Source organism: Epinephelus fuscoguttatus, linkage group LG1 (genome assembly GCF_011397635.1).
Source record: "Epinephelus fuscoguttatus linkage group LG1, E.fuscoguttatus.final_Chr_v1".
Lineage (NCBI taxonomy): Eukaryota > Metazoa > Chordata > Actinopteri > Perciformes > Serranidae > Epinephelus > Epinephelus fuscoguttatus.
In genome coordinates, this window is record NC_064752.1 from 21,510,623 (window position 1) to 21,528,130 (window position 17,508).

General features: G+C 40.1%; 1 protein-coding gene across 1 annotated transcript in view; it reads left to right on the forward strand.

Moving 5' to 3' along the window:
- The first annotated feature begins 7,451 nt into the window (after window positions 1-7,451).
- The window catches only part of pparg (peroxisome proliferator-activated receptor gamma), a 41,998-nt gene continuing 31,941 nt past the window's right edge, over window positions 7,452-17,508 (forward strand). The window contains exon 1 of the mRNA XM_049583111.1: window positions 7,452-7,569. Within this exon, the coding sequence (XP_049439068.1) occupies window positions 7,518-7,569 (52 nt within the window). The 5' untranslated portion in view covers window positions 7,452-7,517. The remainder of the gene's footprint in view (window positions 7,570-17,508) is intronic.

Below are 17,508 nucleotides of genomic sequence, written 5' to 3' on the forward strand. Positions count from 1 at the left end.
TTAAGGACACATCAGCAGGGCAGATGGATGTTGCCTGAACTAGACCTTAGACCCATTTCCTTCACCTGGAAAACAGTCTGTGCAACTACAAAGGCATCCACGACTTTATAATCACAGAACAATCTCAAAGAGAGTAGTGATGTCACACTATTTGGCTGCAACGTCACTGTCACAATTTTAACTTTCTCAATATATTAGAAGTGTATTTCATTTATATTATAGTAGGGAAAATGGACACTTCAGTATATATCTTAGAAAGCCTAAGAACCATGCAAACATGCAACTTAAAAAATCTTTGCTCCAGATACTGCTCGACCGATCTGTTGCTGTTGTTCCGATTGACATCAGAGCTGATTTCATATAGTGGCATACTGGAATCTAAGTTAATCAATGCGTGATCTGAGCAGAATCAGCATACTGAAAATGTGTTTGTCATGTCAACAAGTGATTTTCACAAAGTTGCAAACATGTGTCAAACACTCAGACTGTCTTGTGCTCCTAAATGGAGGGATTGGTTGAACTACCTGCGCTAAGCCAGCAGATGGCACAATATACATGTGGAAACATTACATGTACGAGTACCTATGTACAGTAATATTTGGGCTGTGCGGTGTTTGCTTTTGTGTTGCAGATTCATGTAATAATGTGGGGTCATCTACTTCAGCTGACTTGCAGCAGCTGGGTCCAATGCTCCTATGCAGTCACTATAAAAGCTGCTACCTCTCTCAGAGAAACTCTCTCCATTCACCTTATTTGGATCCTTTATTTTTCCTGCACGTCTCTGACGTCACTGCCATCCACGTCGAATCTCTTTGTGCAATTTAATTTATATTTTTTTATAAGTCGTGTCAGTCATGATAATAAGACAGATCTATCATACTCTTCTCTTTGGCAGCAGTAGCTCAGTCTGGTGGGAACCTGGTTCAAGTCCCCAAGTACGGAGTGTGGACTGGCAGCAGGAGAGGTGCAAATCCTCCTCCTGAGCACTGCCAAGGTGCCCTTGAACAAAGCACCGAACACCAAAACTGCTCCAGGGGCACTGTAATATGGCTGAACCTGCACTGACACCCCTCTGAAATGCATTTATATGGTGTGTTGGGACATGTGCAGCTTTGTGTTACGAAAGACTGACTTGTGTTAATTGACAAATAAGGACATATTATATTGTTGTTATTATTTAAATGACCTTACACATGTCAAAAACCGTCACTAGTATTAATATGGGCCCTATTATTAGTATTATTGTCATTAGAAGTATGAGATGTTGATAGAAAAGGTTATAAGGGGGCAACGTAATGATAGTAATAATGACTATTATTACTTATTTTGCTTACATCACACTGTTCAGCTCTCATATTGTCGTGGCCTTCTTCCTCAAAACTTCATACATATCAACACATCTATGGCATCCAATCAGCAACACCCTCGTTCCCTACAGCCCTTTTCCCCTGATGCCTACATGCTTTTTCTCATTCATTTCTTTCATGTCCTACCTTTGATTCAATTACATAAAGCTGTGGGAAAAGTGACCTTTCAATGTGTGCCACTGACACAGTTACGTCTGTAACATAAACTGTGCCATGTACAACAGATGTGAAACATAACAGGCAAATAGAAGACACATACTCTTGCACAAAGTCTTTCGATGTACAACAAAGACAGAGGAAACACGCTCTGGTTCTCGGTTCTTGGTCCATGGGAGCACCAGTCAGCAGAGATCTGTGGGAACGTCTACATCACACTGCTCATAGGGACCCAGACGTGGGCGGCTAACGCACCAAAGCAAGCCTATACAAGCCAAACACTATTTGTCTTGGTGCTCATCCCAACCAGCTGGAGCCAGACTGAGAGGGAGGGAGTATATGAATGTCAGAAGAAAAGCCAATCAGTACCTATCAGTCCATTGGTTAAATGTTATAACATCCAGATTGAGTTCTTGTCCAGTGTGTTTGAGGATGGAAGAAAAATCAAGCCTGTTTCCTGGTGTTGAGCACCGTCGCTGATTTCAAGGGTTTCATTTTCATCAGCTGGCTCCCCTCCTCGGCCTAAAAACATGCCAGATCCACTTTATAATAATTACGGTGTCATGACAGTAGTAAGAGAGTCTTGTAAAGATGCACAAGGACTCAAATGATGAAAAATTTTAGACATCAGAGCTCCAGTCTCCAGGGGCTCAGTCGTATAAACAGTCAGAAATTATTGCTTTATTTTTTTGTGACAGCAAAACTCTCAAGAGTGTCATTTTTTTTAGTTCAGTGCAGATGAATTCTGCGTGGGGAGGACTGTAATACATGTGAGAGAGAGAGAGAATGTGTGTGTGTGTGTGTGTGTGTGTGTGTGTGTGCCTGTAAATAAGAAAAGTGTGTCAGCTGTCTCAGTTCACAGTATCAAGTTATGTTAGATCAAAGGCGGCTGAAATCAAGTTGCATGCCGCACAGTGAGCGTACCAGGACTGAACTTAGATTCTGCTGATTTTAAAAGTGATTACATGAGACTGTGACCTTTTGACCTTTCAATGCTCTGAAAACAGGGTTAGAAGATACACATAGGGATTAAATCTAAACTAGATTTTTTTTAGGACACATCACTATCAAGCATCTGTTCACAGGTTTTGTTCTGAGTGGTTTTTTTACTCTGAATTTGTCATTTGTTTTTAATGGTGGCTGATTATTTGAAACTTTAGATTTTGTGTTCCTGTGTACAAAATAAATTAATGAATATTAGTTTGTTGCAAATCAAATGACACATTCACTTCCAACAACAGACTACAACAAGGACTGTGTTGTGAATTAAATATTATGGCCTGTTCTTCTTTAAATAAATTCCTGTAAAACCATGAATGTAAACTATGCCATGCACGTTAGTAATAATGTCCTTTCTTTTCATACTGAGCCACCACGATGTGTCATTTAGGAGCGGCATCACCGGAGCAGACAGAAGGTCAGAGGCCGGTCAAGTGACACTGACTGACAAAAAACGGGAACATTTATTTCTTCATAGGCTGAACCTTTTGGTTACGGAAACATTTATTCACCAGGCTGCCTGTTGCATGTCTCTGTGAGCTTCCGGAGGTTTAAAACCAAATCTTACCAGAATCTGTCTGCTTGTCGGGTGAACATTGACTCAGCAGGCCTTCAGTCTGAAGATCCTCCCAGTTTCATGTGTCGGTGGTCATTTAATGATTAATGTTTACCTCTAAAGTGACGTGTAGGTTGAAAAAACATTTTAATTTGTGGTTGAATACCTTGAGATAACTACATGTGACTTCAAGATAACTGAAAAACCATGACTGCTTTCAGCCCACCGAGTTTTAAAAAAACAAAAAACAATGAAGATTTCAGAGTATGGTTTAGTGTTAAAAATAGAGTGAGGTTTAGGTTGGGGCGAGTTGACAAAGGTCCTCAAGATGCAGCACAGAGGCAAACAGCTTTCAGTTGTGCATCTATTTCTGCACCTGATAATAAACTGAGTTTCAATGGTTGACAGTCCAGATTCAGTTGTATTAAAGAATCAGTACAGTGGGCTGGATTACAATTTAGAGGAAACTTTTTCTAGTTTAATTTGTAGCCTATTTGTGACTTTTTTATTTTAAGACTTATTAAACCACTCAGACAATGATTGACAGATTGAGAGGGCCGTCCTTCACCAAACAAGCTGTTCGCCAATGAACACTCATGTGATTTTCTTGTCTGTTAACTTGGTCTGATTAAAATGCAGAATCTGTCAAATTGTCTCTACTATTACTGTCTTTCGGCAGGTGAATTCAGTCACACCTAATGAGCCCAAAGCTTATGTGTAAACATGATAGTGATACCAAGAGTGTGACTGTAAGGGCCCCATTTGTCAAAATTACACCACTAATTGACTAACAAAGGGGATAACCCTTTCAGCTAAGAAAACAAGCAGTCATTCACTGACTTCAAGGAATGTGTTAACATTTTGGGAAATACACTTACAGAGTGCTCCAGTGATGACGTTTTTCTGTAGGCTGACATGGAAGTTAGCATCGCCTTGTTTCCCTCGTCAAAAAGCCTATGGAATTTTAACATTGGATTTTGGATTATGGCAGAAGATAAACTCAGTGGTTAGCAAATGTGATATTGTTAAGTTTTGATCAGCAAGATAATCTTCACAAATGAACACCACTTTAATGATTTTTGAAACCTAAAAGCAATTACCAGAAGTAAAAAGCTAATATTAGGCTATATGAACTAGGCCGACACTACAGTCATGGCTTAGGGCCGTTTCATAGTCAACGCACGCAACACGAGCAATGCACTTCCTTTCATAGTCAACACATTGAATGCAAGCGACGCAGGCGACACTTGAAATGCAATACATCGCTTGTGCAATAGGGTTAGGGTTAGCAGAGTCACCGGTACATTCTAGCTAGTACTGCTAGTACTGCTGTAGCTAGCTAGTACTGCTATTTTATTAGAGTGCAGGGCACTAAAACTGTCATATAAATGGGGGTGTGCCCGTACGAGTTCACAAAGTTTATCCTCCTCGCTCTCCGTATTTCATACCTGCTTCTTCTGTGAATAACAAAAAGTGGTTAATTTCTAGTACGTCGCTTGCATTATCACTCCCGCTGGCAACGCATGGTATTACACACGTCGCTGCGCGCGTATCAAAAAAATGGACAACACGTTTTGAGACGCAAGCACGCATCATGGCGGCAAATGCGTCTCGATGGGTCCCAATGCGTTCGCGTCTCGAGCCTCTGTGTCGACTATGAAATGGCCCTTAATGTAGCCCCCATAGTACACCTGTAAAGCCATGCTCAGCATGATGACTTTCTGTAGTCTCATTTGGCCACTTGTTAGCAACCACCTTTTTTAAAACACATAAAAGCTTCAAAATTCACTAGTTGGGTGTTTAATGGCGCTTGTGTTAACCACAGACCTTATTTCAGGTATCTAACCAAAAATCCATTGACTTCAAGACAAGGGAATTGTGAGTGACAAACTGCTAACTCATTTCCAGGTTTTAGGACTTATTCCTTGGGCACTCTATTTGCTTTCTTGTCTAAAGTTAACTAGCTAACCTGGCTAGGTGAGAGATGGTTGCTATCACTTTCGGGTCTGTCAAAGTAGCCTGGTGAAGTTAGCTTAGCGCAAAGGCTGAACACTGGAGGAAACAGCTAGCCTAGCTGCAACTCTAAAGCCCAGAAATTAATATATCTCCTTTCTTAATTCCTATAACAAGTGAATAATAAAAATATGACAATTTACCATTTTACAGCAGGAAGCAGTAAGTTAACTTTCCATGTCTGTTGGTTGCCTAGCAACAGCTCCTGGCACATAAGCTGTATTCATGTGGTGTGAGAAGTATTGGAAAAAATGAGTTCCCAACTGGGACTATTTGAAGACATGTATAGCTGCAGCCACATTCTGTCTGACGCCTACACAACCCAAATTCAGTGGAAAAATCCCAAAGGCTTTTTGACGAGTGTGATGCTAATGTCCACAACGGCCTAGAGAAAAACGTCATCCCTGAGGCACTCAATGGCAGTGGCTCCGAACTGGTGGGTCATGGTCCAAAAGTGGATCGCGGGTACATTCCGAATGGACCGCAAGTGACTTGTGAATGTGTCAAATTTGTAAAAAACACACTTTATTTTGAAGTACAGTGAATTTCCAGCACAAAGCTTTTATTTTAAGGTGCCGTTTTCTGCTGTACAGTGAGTGAATAACAGACAGCTACTTAACAAAGACAGCAGACTAGCTAACATGGCCAAACGCAAGTATGACGCTGAATATATTAAACTAAGTGGACCTTGAACTAATGACTAAGAAGAAATTTTGACCCCGTGGCTGAAACCGGTTGGGAACCACTGCTCTATGGCATCACGACAGACCCCAGAAATTGCAGTACCACTGTTTGGCCACTACGAAAATCGGCTTCACTGCCTGGCTCAGTTCCTGGGGACCTGATCTATACCTATTTAAAAATTCAGAAAATTCATGTGAATGCCCCTTCAAGTCAAAACAACTCAGAAAGTTAAAGAAAATTTTGATACCGCTGCTGAGCTAATTTTATACATGCATTAACATAGCAGATTAAAGTAACGTTAGCCTATAATATGTTCAGTTGATGGTAATAGACTTTTTTTAAATTCACACATTCTGTGCAAATTTTTGTTCACATGAATTTTATTTTGTAATAAAATACAACACATCTTTTTTTGCAGTATCCATGTTGTTTCCACATTATGATTTACAAGTTCATGAACACAACAAAGTCGGATAACCACTTTTCAACTCTGAAATACGACCTTCCGGGGAGCACCTAAATGCAGCAACAGTTTAAGGTTACGTTACTAACGGTTCAGTCCGTTCAACCGCAAATGAGGTTTTTCGGTTTTGGTGAGTTTAATGTCAGAAAAGAGATATAAAAACGTAAACTTTGGGTAACCTGGTAAGTGGATTTTTGTCACCTTAAAACAGAGACATAACTTGCCGTTTTCCCCTTTCTTACAGTGTTTCTGCTAAGCTAATTTAGCCGGCTGCTAGCTTCAGCTATTTCACTATGCTATGTTGGCGCTAGCTTAATTCTCGGTAAACGGGTGAGCATTTCCGAAAAAAGTCGAACTGTTCCTGTTATCAATTTGGCAAAACTCAGTGTAGGAACAATTAAAAAAACAACACAGCACATAAACAACCGTGTCTTCATTTTAAACGTTTTAAATGACCTGCTTAAAGAAGTTCACATGAAGTAAACCAGAGCTGTAGCTGAAGGGTAATTTGATGCCTCTGCGTGTGTCCTCAGGATCCCGGGCTGAGCCGAGCTGAGAGGAGGGAGGAGAGAGGCAGAGCCAGGCAGACACCGACCACAGCAGCAGCAACAACAGCAGCATGACCAGAAACCTCCACTGCAAACAGACCTGACCACTTTGACACTGAGCTCCCGAGGAAGCGACGAGGCGACGCCACGGTTTCACGCACATTTCACGCAAGCAAAGAGGACGATCGGAGCGAGTGGGCTCTGTCAGCTCTACGCCTCAGCAACACTGATCAGGTCAGTCACCTTCCGCTCGGTTCTGTGTTTGTTGCGCTGTGTGTGTGTGTGTGTGTGTGTGTGTGTGTGTGTTATGGCTGCTGGTTGGACTGTAACGCGCTGCAAACCACCTTAAAAGTAAATTAATCAACATCAACATTTAGTCTGCTGTTGTACAGCACAGTACTACACAGTCTGCCTCTGATATTAAATAATTCTGCGTGTCTTTTCAAAGTTATTGATACGCAGACACTCAAACAGGAAACTTCTTCATTTATCCATCCTTGTCGAATCTCCCTCTTGTTTTAAGGAGCTCTATTAGTCTATTAGATTAGATGTAATATTTTCTGAAGGTGGACACTTTTTTGCAGTGTGACGGGCTACCAGTGGCGTATAGATTGGGGGTGGTGATGGTGAGGGTGGGCGGGGGGGTGCGGTCACAGGACTGACAACTGGCACACAGTCAGGTGTTGGTCCATAGTGTGTCTGTGGGCCACAAGCGAGAGTGTGAGTTTGACATGCAAACACCAGGCAGAGATTTTCACCATCAAAGTGGTCACAACTTCTCAGGTGAGTACAGGAGACTGTCTGTGTCTCACTCCCTCTTATATAAGGTTTATACTGCTGAGCAACTTTAATGGGTAACTCCAGACTGTTTATATAATCTATACACTATTTTCTAATGTCTTTATTCTTAGTGTCATGTGAGGGATTTGTAGATATTGCTCAACATTCAGGCAGTTCTGTGTTTTTCAATTGAGTGGAAAATCTTGGTCATGACTCAGCATTAATTGTGTGATCACAAGCTCAGGGGCCAAGAGTGATTTCTCTCTGAGGTTTGCTGTGTGACTCCACAGTAGCTGATGTGAACTGGCCTAATGCTGCTTTAAATGAAATGATAATGGCACCTGGAAAGAGAGCGAATACGTTTGCTGTACAAGACTCAGGCTGTCAGTGCCAACCGTAGGTCTGGTTGTTCACCACATCCGTGGAAATCTTCCTTCATCACTCTGTATGATGTTAATGTCAGTGATCTGACAAGACAGTGAGCAGTCAGGTAAAACTTACAGCAAATTATTTTGCTACCTTAAACTAAATGTTACACATATCTAAAGCAATTTAAGTAATTTGTGTTCGTGATATTCATAGATCTAAAGCTATAATTCAGTCAAGTTTACTTAAGAAGTTATGGTGTGCACTTGCCAACTAATTTAAGTAATTTCGTTTTTAAGAGGAAAAAAGGTCAAAATTCTCTGATTCCAGCTTCCAAAATGTGAATATTTTGTGGTTTCTTTATTCCTTAAACTAAACTATCTTCAGGTTTTGAACAAATCAAAATATCTGGGGACGTTGTCTTGGGTTTGCGGAAACACTGATCAACATTGCTCATTTTCTGCCATTTTATAGACCAAACAACTAATCAATTAATAGACTAACTAATCAATAGAATAATTGATAATGAAAATAATTGTTAGTTGCAGCCCTACTCACCATTATGTCTGCTTTATTTTTGTCAAATTTTATGTTATTGTGGTGATGCAGCTCAAAGAGCAAACAGCACTACATTATAAAAAGAGTAATAAATCTATATTCATGTTCACTGTGATAAATGATCTGTCAAGCAAGTTTAAAGTCTCGGCAAGTTTATTTTAACAGTGTATTAACAGCACTTCAAACCAGTCGCTGCCTGGCACACAGGAAATCAGTCCACAGAGGCTCTGAAACAGATGCTGCAGTAAAGTACAGTAGTAGTGTATGGTAGATATTGTTGGAAATAAATGAGGTAAAACATGCTGAACCATCTGTGCTGTTTTTAAATTATGCTGTTATGTCACCTAACACTCAGTGGTACAAATGTTAGTGGAAATCAGCATCTCTGTAAAATATCAGAACATATACGGGGCAATCTCGAGTTCGCCGGGTAGAATGTGCGCCCCATATAGGCTGAGGCCTTTGCAGTGGCCTCGGTTTGATTCCAACCCGTGACCCTTTGCTGCATGTTATTCCCCGTCTCACTCCCATAATTTCCTGTCCATTTGTAGCTGTCCTGTTATTAAGGGGAAAATCCCCAATGGAGATTTAAAAAAATCAGAACATATAATAAGAAAGAAAACATTAAAAAAAATCACAGAAAGTCAGATAAATAATGCGCAAGTAGTTGTCCAGAAGTAAGATGTCTTCTGTCCTTAAAGCCAACCAGACTGATGAAAGTAAATGACAGAAAAAGAAAGAAAATCATACTTCTTAAAGATTAAATACTTAGAGATACAAGTTTATACAAACAACCCCATAATGATTAAATAACTGACATTACCCATTAAGGTGATGCTATATAAATTATGAGGTTTTCAGAAGTAGATCAATTAGTTCTAAGTTTATTAAAGGTTAAAACTTCATCCCTGATGTAACGGGGCTATTTTAGAGTAGGAGAACATATGATGAGGTTGTGGTTGAGAAATTTCTCTATTTTGGAGAAGTTATAAAAGGTCATTTCTCTGATTAACAGTGCTCATCCAGATTAATGTCACAATATACCTTTCACATTTTTAACTCAATAACTTGCTTAATTAGGGAATTACGTGGCATTGGTCTTTTTGTTTCAAGCATGAGTTATGTTTTTTTCACTGAGTGTAGAAAGTTGCATCTGGCAAACAAATGGATTGTAATCTGTGCGTGAGTTGCTTTAAGTGTGACTGCCTGGCTAAGTGTGTTGATACAGCGCCAGTCAGTGAATTATTGCTTATCAAGTTATATAATTCCTAAAAAGAGGTGTGTGCATGTATGCGTGTGTGTAAATGACTGAGACAAACGTGGACTTTGCTCCGTTGTCGTAAAAGAAAGGAGTGTCTCGAGATACCGTGCTATGTTTATGTTGTCCCTCACACGGCATGAAAGTTATGTTTAACTATCTGCAGACATCACACTCCCACACTAGGCTTTGTTTGAGTCGGTGCAAAAACCAAATTCAGGTTTTTGGAGACGCCTCCACACCAAGAGTCGTGTTGGGTTTTAAAATCTGTGCTAATTTAAAGCAACAGCTGTCAATCTTCTAAGCAGTTGTTTGCAGTGGCTTTAAAAAGGTATATGTGAAACCTCTGTGAGAGCTAAACATAATCACTGCATGAAAGGAAGGTAGATGTTAAACTGCGTGTTTTCTACATGTATAAATAAGCAGATAAAAAGAGAGTGACACACTCAGCCCACAGAAAGTTACCCACTTTTGCCTCCATGCCACCGACATCCTGGTTTGTTTACTATAATTCAGTCTTTCTTATTGTTATTGTGAACGTTTTCACCTCTGATTTGATTTTATCAGATGACATTGAGGCCATGTTGACTCAGTTAAGCCTTAAGGTCATCAATTAGCCTTTTTAAATTGGGTGTAATTATTAACTTCAAGGCCAATCATTTCAACATTTACCATCAAGTTACAGCAACTTTTTTTTCTTTGCTGGATTTATGTAGACATAAAACTAAACTTACCACACGAGCAGCTTGTTTGCTGATAAAAAATTTTAAAAAATCGGCTCTACTAGTTAATCTTTTATGGCTCCGTCATACCACAGCATCCTTTTTGTCTTTACAGAACAATCTTAAAAAGTATCTTTCTGGTTCTAGTAACTTTATTGTAATTACTGAGAATCTGGTTTTTATTATAAGTATATTTTATCAGGATATGTTGTTTGTTTTTTTTTTGTTTTTTTTTTTGCAGTATTGTAGCGTAAAATTCACATTCAGCTTCTGTACAGTTTAAAAAGTCTATAAACGGGAGATGGAGTTGAACAAAGTGACGTAATCCTATCGTAACCTCTCAGGCAAACATGTTTACATTAGTTTAATTTAAAAGTTGAGTATGCTGCATATGTTTAGAGGGTTTTTTCCTTGCTCTTTTTAAAATATATTGACAACAGAAATAAAACAAGTATAACCGTTACACCTGTTGACATTTTCTCTCCCAATAATAACAAGACGCTGTGGAGAAAATGCGCTTCAATCACAATAACACCTGCCGTCTGAGAGGTGATTCATGTTCAGAGAAAAGTCAAAGCAAGTTTCCAGTTTTCATCTCTTCAATCATAAAATTAAATGTGTAAAAGTCTGTGTCTGGGTGAGACAAGATGCAGATGGTGGCTCTTGGGCCATGTGTTATCAATTTAAAATCATATCTGTTTCTGTAACGTTGTCTCATATCCACACTTTTATTTATCGAAATCCTTTCTCAAAATGATGCCACCTGCCTGCTGAAGACTGGATGCTGTGTAGCAGTAATGTTAGGAAGCGGACTTTAGTGAAGAAGTTACGGCAACAAAAGACGATGTTTCTGTTCTGTTGGCCCTTTCTTCAGTGCAAAAAAAAACATGTAGAGGATGTTTAGTAAAACGCTAACTCTTTTCCTCCTCCCCGTAGCTTGTTTTGGATTGTGAACATGAAAAACAGTCCAGCTGTTCACTGTGAACATCATTACAATATACAGACCGACTGTCTGATCCAATTATGATCTACTTACAATAGTTATGCACGTAAACCATTTCCCTCTGCAGTAGGGATGCAATCATTGTGAAATTCTGGGCCGATACAGATGTTTTTGGTTGTTATTCGTATTGTTTTTTGTTGTTGCTTATCACCTCTAAATGCCAGAGAAATAATTAAATCTTTATCACAAAAAATAACAGCCATTACAGAGTCATTCAGGCCTTCATTACACTTCCTTTGAATGAGCACAAATTCAATCAAATATATGAAACAACCTTTAAAATAGCTTTTTTTTTTTTCATGTGAATTTTTTTTAAAGACATAACTGCTTCCAAAGTCTTATTATCATATATAATTTATGACAATTCCCTCTGTACAAATGTATTTATTCAGGTTTCTCACCAAAAAATATATTTTACATCACTAGTTCGAACACATTATAAAGACATTACAATTTACCTTGGCCCAATATTCAATTTTACTGAATAAAGCTTGAACACATCATAATGTAACTCAATGTAACCTGCGTCAACAATTAGTTCCTGCCACCGGTTGCTAACAGCTGACATTAAGTAGCTCTCCTCCTGCCAATGTCAACAGGGATTTGTTTGTTGTTCACAGTGTAACATTGGCATTATCAGGGAAACAATAGGGTGCATCCCCTGGCACACTAATCCTGAGTTTACTGCTTCCTTTCAACCCAGGGAAGATCTCTGATCGTCCCAAGCGCATTTCCTGTTGTGCCCTGGACAATGCTAGTTTTTAAGCCCTACTTTTTAAGCTCATGCAAAATTGATGTGACACAACGAAAAACATCGGCCACTGCCACAGGTGAATGCCATCTTATTTGCGGATAGGCTGATGACAGTCAACAAGGCAAATATCAGGGGGAACAGATGTGCGGCTAATAAATTGGTGCATTCATTCTGTGCAGTCAAGTATTGTTATTGTCATTTTGGGAACAGCTACTTGTGGTTTTAATATTAAACAAAGCGGTTTAGAAAATCTGTCGCTTTTTTACAATCTGTGTGATCGTCTGACCAGTCATGTTTGTCGTCCAGACTCTGTTGTAACAATGTCACTATGTTTTCAGATATTAGCAATTACTCATGTAGGTACAGAACAGAAAGAAATGATAGGCAAACTTACAAAAAAGGAGGAAAAAAAAGAAATATCCTCATAATGATAAGGCAGGACCCTTCTTAAGACCCAAATCATTTCAGCTACTGTTGTGCTTGACTTTTGCATTCTCCCAAACAAATTCCCAATCAGTCAAAATCACATAAATCATCTGACACATTGTGAAACTGGAGATTTTGAGGCAGTTTCTGGTTTGGGCACATTAAAAAGACAGACGTTAACTGATGTTAACACACAAATATACACTATATACAGAGGAGTTTTCCTTGCCAATGCACTTTAACATAGTTATTAGTCAACAGACAGTAGAGATATCTGGCAACCTTTGGCCCAATTTCCCTTTAAGAAAGATGTGGGAGCAAACAGCAGCTCCTCGGGTCAAAACCTCGGTCTCCAATGGGAACTGAAGACTGACTCAGACTCGATGCGCACAAGGTTCTACGTTGGTTCACTAGATGTGGCACTGTTGGAGACATCACCAGTTCAGGTTTAGCAAGAGATGATGCATGTAATCTACCCCCTCAATTTAAAATGAGCTAATAATGGTTAAATGCCAAAGGATCTCAGAAATGAAACAGGAACAAAGACTATTGATAGCTTTCACTCACTGTTATATTCTCTCATCTTTAAGCTCCAGTTGCATTTACCTTTGGCGTTAGTTATTTTGTGGTGATTTTGAATGAATTGACTGTTTGTTACAAACAATTTTGCCTTACAGCATATAGTCTATTCCTTAATCTTTTGCCCATGTGAATTTGGTTTGAACTCTGTTTTCTTGAAATGCAGAGTTACCCTCTCACTACGGCCCTGTGCACACAGGTTCAACATTTGGAGAAAGCCAAAGCTTGACGGGCCTCCTGTGTCCACTTACGGTCGATTGGACATTCGCAGGGAGGGGGGCTAGTTGTTGAGCCAACTCTGACACTTGTTTTGTTGATTTCAATCCCTCATTGAAACTTCCGTTTTCACAGACAATTCAAAATCCGTTTTCATTTGCGTACGCCTTTCCCGGCACACGTACGTACATTGCATTCTGTGAATTAGAGTCACGTCATGTGTTGTTTTGTTATTGTCGGGCTGAACAGCAGCTGAAAGGAGCACACTCCCGTCTTTTCCTCTCCACTTCGAGGAACAGGGCATGACCCTTCCCACATTGTACCTCTCCCTCTTCCTACCATGCTGCTCTCCTCTCACTCCCTGTCTCCTGTCAAAACACAGGTTGAGCTATAAATCATCACCCCCATGATTTCTCTCAGGACTGCTGAGATCACACTCACATAAAATGATCATTAAGGGTTGGGTTAGGGTTACATAATCTTAAATGAGGATTGTATAGACTGAATCAGGTGTTTATCTCCATGTCTTTCTCTGTCATCCTCATCCTCCTTCCCCTCTTAACTCGTATGTGCCGTTTGTAATGCAACACTTCTCAGGCTCAGAGGTGTATGTGTGTGTATGTCGGTGTGTGTGTGTGAGACAAAAATAGATTTTTACCTTGTTCTTCTGTCATAAATGGAAGGAGTGCCCCAAACTATGCTTTGTTTATGCTATGCACATGTGTCCTCACACATTTGTCTTTCACCGTGACATCGTGACAACATGGCACATACATGTATTTGTGTGTGTGTGTGTGTGTTAGAGGCCTTGACAGCATGCACCACTCCTTCCCCTTATCCAGTGAGGAAGCTCTTGAGGCTCAAGAGACTCATCAACTATTAACTCATAACTATTTAAAGGAATTAGGGGAAAGTTCATGTCCTCAGATTATTGTTAAACTCCAGATTCCCAGAGAGCAGCATATGGAGTACGCACACACACATACACGCACACACAAATTTAGCCTATATACTACAACAGTCGATGCTCTTGCTCTGTCTCCTATCTCTTTAGTTTTAGGCTAAGGGAGCTGTTAGTCTGGGGCTACAAATCTTTCACCCTGGCACAATCCTGGCACACTCCAAAGTGGGATAACTTCAACGTGGAGCAGGGCTTGGAACGGGGTTAGTCTCCAGTTTGGGATTTGGGATATCTCCTGAAAATCAACTAAACCATGGTAACTACTACTAACTGAAACCAAATGTAGCCTAGGTAGCAATCTAGCTAACTTAAAGCACAGTATGTCCATAAAAGACTTAAAAACATCAACAAAAAGGTTTTCCCCCATCTGTTAGCAAAGCTAGCTGAGGCAGGATTCACTAGGAACAATAATACAATGGAAACATTAGTCACATGTGCCAGTGGACGTTTAACCCAGGTGTAGTGTGAATCATATAGCCATAGGCTTAGGTTAACCATGGGTTAACAATCTGTGTGTGAAAAGGGGCTAAGTTGGTCTTGGGCTAAGATGCGTGCATGTATACTGACCTGCTCATAGTGAGTCCATTGTGCTTACATGCCCTTGTATGTGCAGACATATACAGCATAATGTGTGTGTGTTTGTTCTTAAATGTTTCTTCGCATGAAAGGGTTTGATAATGTCTCTTTAAAAATTCCCCAGAGTGCTGTTCATTAGAGTTCAGTCACCCTATCGTCTGATAATACAAAGCCCACCTCATATCCCACTCATACAATTATTCTGACAGCCATGTAGAACATATCCTGAATATCTGTGTGTGTGTGTGTGTGTGTGTGTGTGTGTAAATCTGGCACACCCAGCCTTCCCACCACAATGGATAGTTAAATTACGTTACAATGATCAAAAGCTTGGTTGACAGATTGAAGAGTCAGATTAGCTCTTTTTGTTTAATAAACTGTTGTGGCTGTTTTTGCCAGCTTAGGACAGGGACATGTGTTAAGATTGTTGGGCTGATTATAACCGAGAATTGGGTGTGACAACTGAACAGAACAGTCTCCCCGAAACTGTTTAAATCAGTTAATATAGACAGAAATAAAATCATACAGTGTGTGGTGTTTAGTGATTGTAGTTATTTGTCTCCTGGTCTATGATCCTCTTCAACTGGTTGTAGTCCTGAGCCCCTGCTCACTTTAAAGGAATAGTTCAATATTTTTGGTGATATGCTTATTCTCTTTCTTGTCAAGAGCAGATGAGAACAATGCCCTATTTCCCCATAAAACCATAACATCATTTAACATTTTTTTTGCATTTAAATAAGAAAATATTACAGTATGTTAGTTGGTGAGCTTTAGAGGTGCCTTAAGAAGTATTTTATGTATTTTTAACTAGCTGTTTCTCTGGTTTGCAAAACGAAACTACACCCACTCGTGCATGATGACAGCGGGTTGCCAGACATCAGACCCGAGGACTGGCTGCCAGCCTACTGCTGTGTCTCATAGGAAGTCTGGTGCAAGCTTAAAGAGGCGTCTTAAAGCTGGGTGCCCTGTGAAATGGCACAGCTTAAGTTTATTAGTAGCTGTGAACATCACCTTTATCTGTTTTTACTCGCCCTTAAAGGGAAACTTTGCTGATTTCCAACCAGATTTGTCAATGCGGTGTGGGCAGTGTGTGCAGATGAACGGTGTTTGGATCCATCTGTGATGTCAGCACCCGCAGTTACCCGCTCCTCTGCAGGAAGAAGCCAAACGCTGTTCGTCTGAACACACATTGTGATGATGCAGAGCTGGTTAAATATCAGCAAAGTTTCGCTACAGGTACCTATATTGCTATTTTCCAAGCTACTGCAGTTGTCGTTCTTTGGAGACGGACCTTCAACGGCTATGGCAACTCAAGTTGAGCCAGCTCAAACCGCCCCCGACTTCCCGCCAGATCAGCAGACTTTCCAACTTTGTAGTCTCTGAGTGGCAAGGAGTTAGGTGAAGGGTGCTCTAGCTAACTAGCAGCAGTCTCTTTCAGTGGTGCTGGCTAGCAGCCAGTCATTGGGCCTTGACATCAGGCAAGCAGGCAAGCAAGCAGGCTTTCATCACATTGACATAGGCATGGTTTCATCTAAAGTGGATTTGAAAAATGATAGATGCCCGTTGTTTCCAGTTTATATGCTAAGCTAAGCTAATTGTCACTTGTCTTTAGCTCCATAGTTAATGCAAAGACAAGAAAGTGATACTGGCTCTGCCATCTAACTTAAAAAAAAAAAGCAAAGAAGCACATTTCCTGAAATGCTGAACTGTTTCTTTCAGTTCACTTCATACACAATTGTGACCTAACCTACGTGTTGCCCACAGTGTTATCTCTATATGTACTTGCTCACTATGTGTTTCGTTCTGTAAAGACTCAAAATGCTGTGGTTATTTGTGGAAACAGCTGTTGTGTGTGTTTGTCTGGTCTTCAGGTCTGTCTCGAGCTTTCCCCAGTGTTCAGTGCTCTAGTTCCACTTTTTCACTAGCTCACCAAAACAACATTGTGCAGCCCCTCGGTGACCACGGCTAGAGGTTTAGCAACAAGCAGCTAACAACCACACTGCCTGCTCCCACTTATGAATGTTTTAGTGAGAACACAGAAAGAGTTTAGCTCAGTTGGTGAAGCTCAGTAGGTGATTCTCAGCAGAGGTAGTAAAGAGGCATTTTTATGTGTTTACAGCTGAGAGTGCAAAAGCTTTTCTTTTTACTTTGCTTTGGGCACTTGTCACATTGTGTTATATTGAATGTTGGGCTCAGACTAATATATGGTTACACTTATAATGGATTCTCTTTGGCACATGATTAGTTTCAGCACACACTACATAAACAGACATACAGAATTTGGTGTGATGAAACACAAGCCTCTTGTTAGATGGAAAACAGTTGTATGATGTGATCTGATGAGTCATTTTCACAGTTTGTTTCCATACCTGAGTTTTCCAGATGCAGTTTGAACTTGTACCTGAGATTCATGTTTCAGCCTACAGTGCTATATCTTTTTGAAACATTGCGGCACATCTGTCCTGGTGTGCGCAGCCTTTAGGTTAACATTTGCATGACCTTCAAATCGCCCCAAAGCAACAA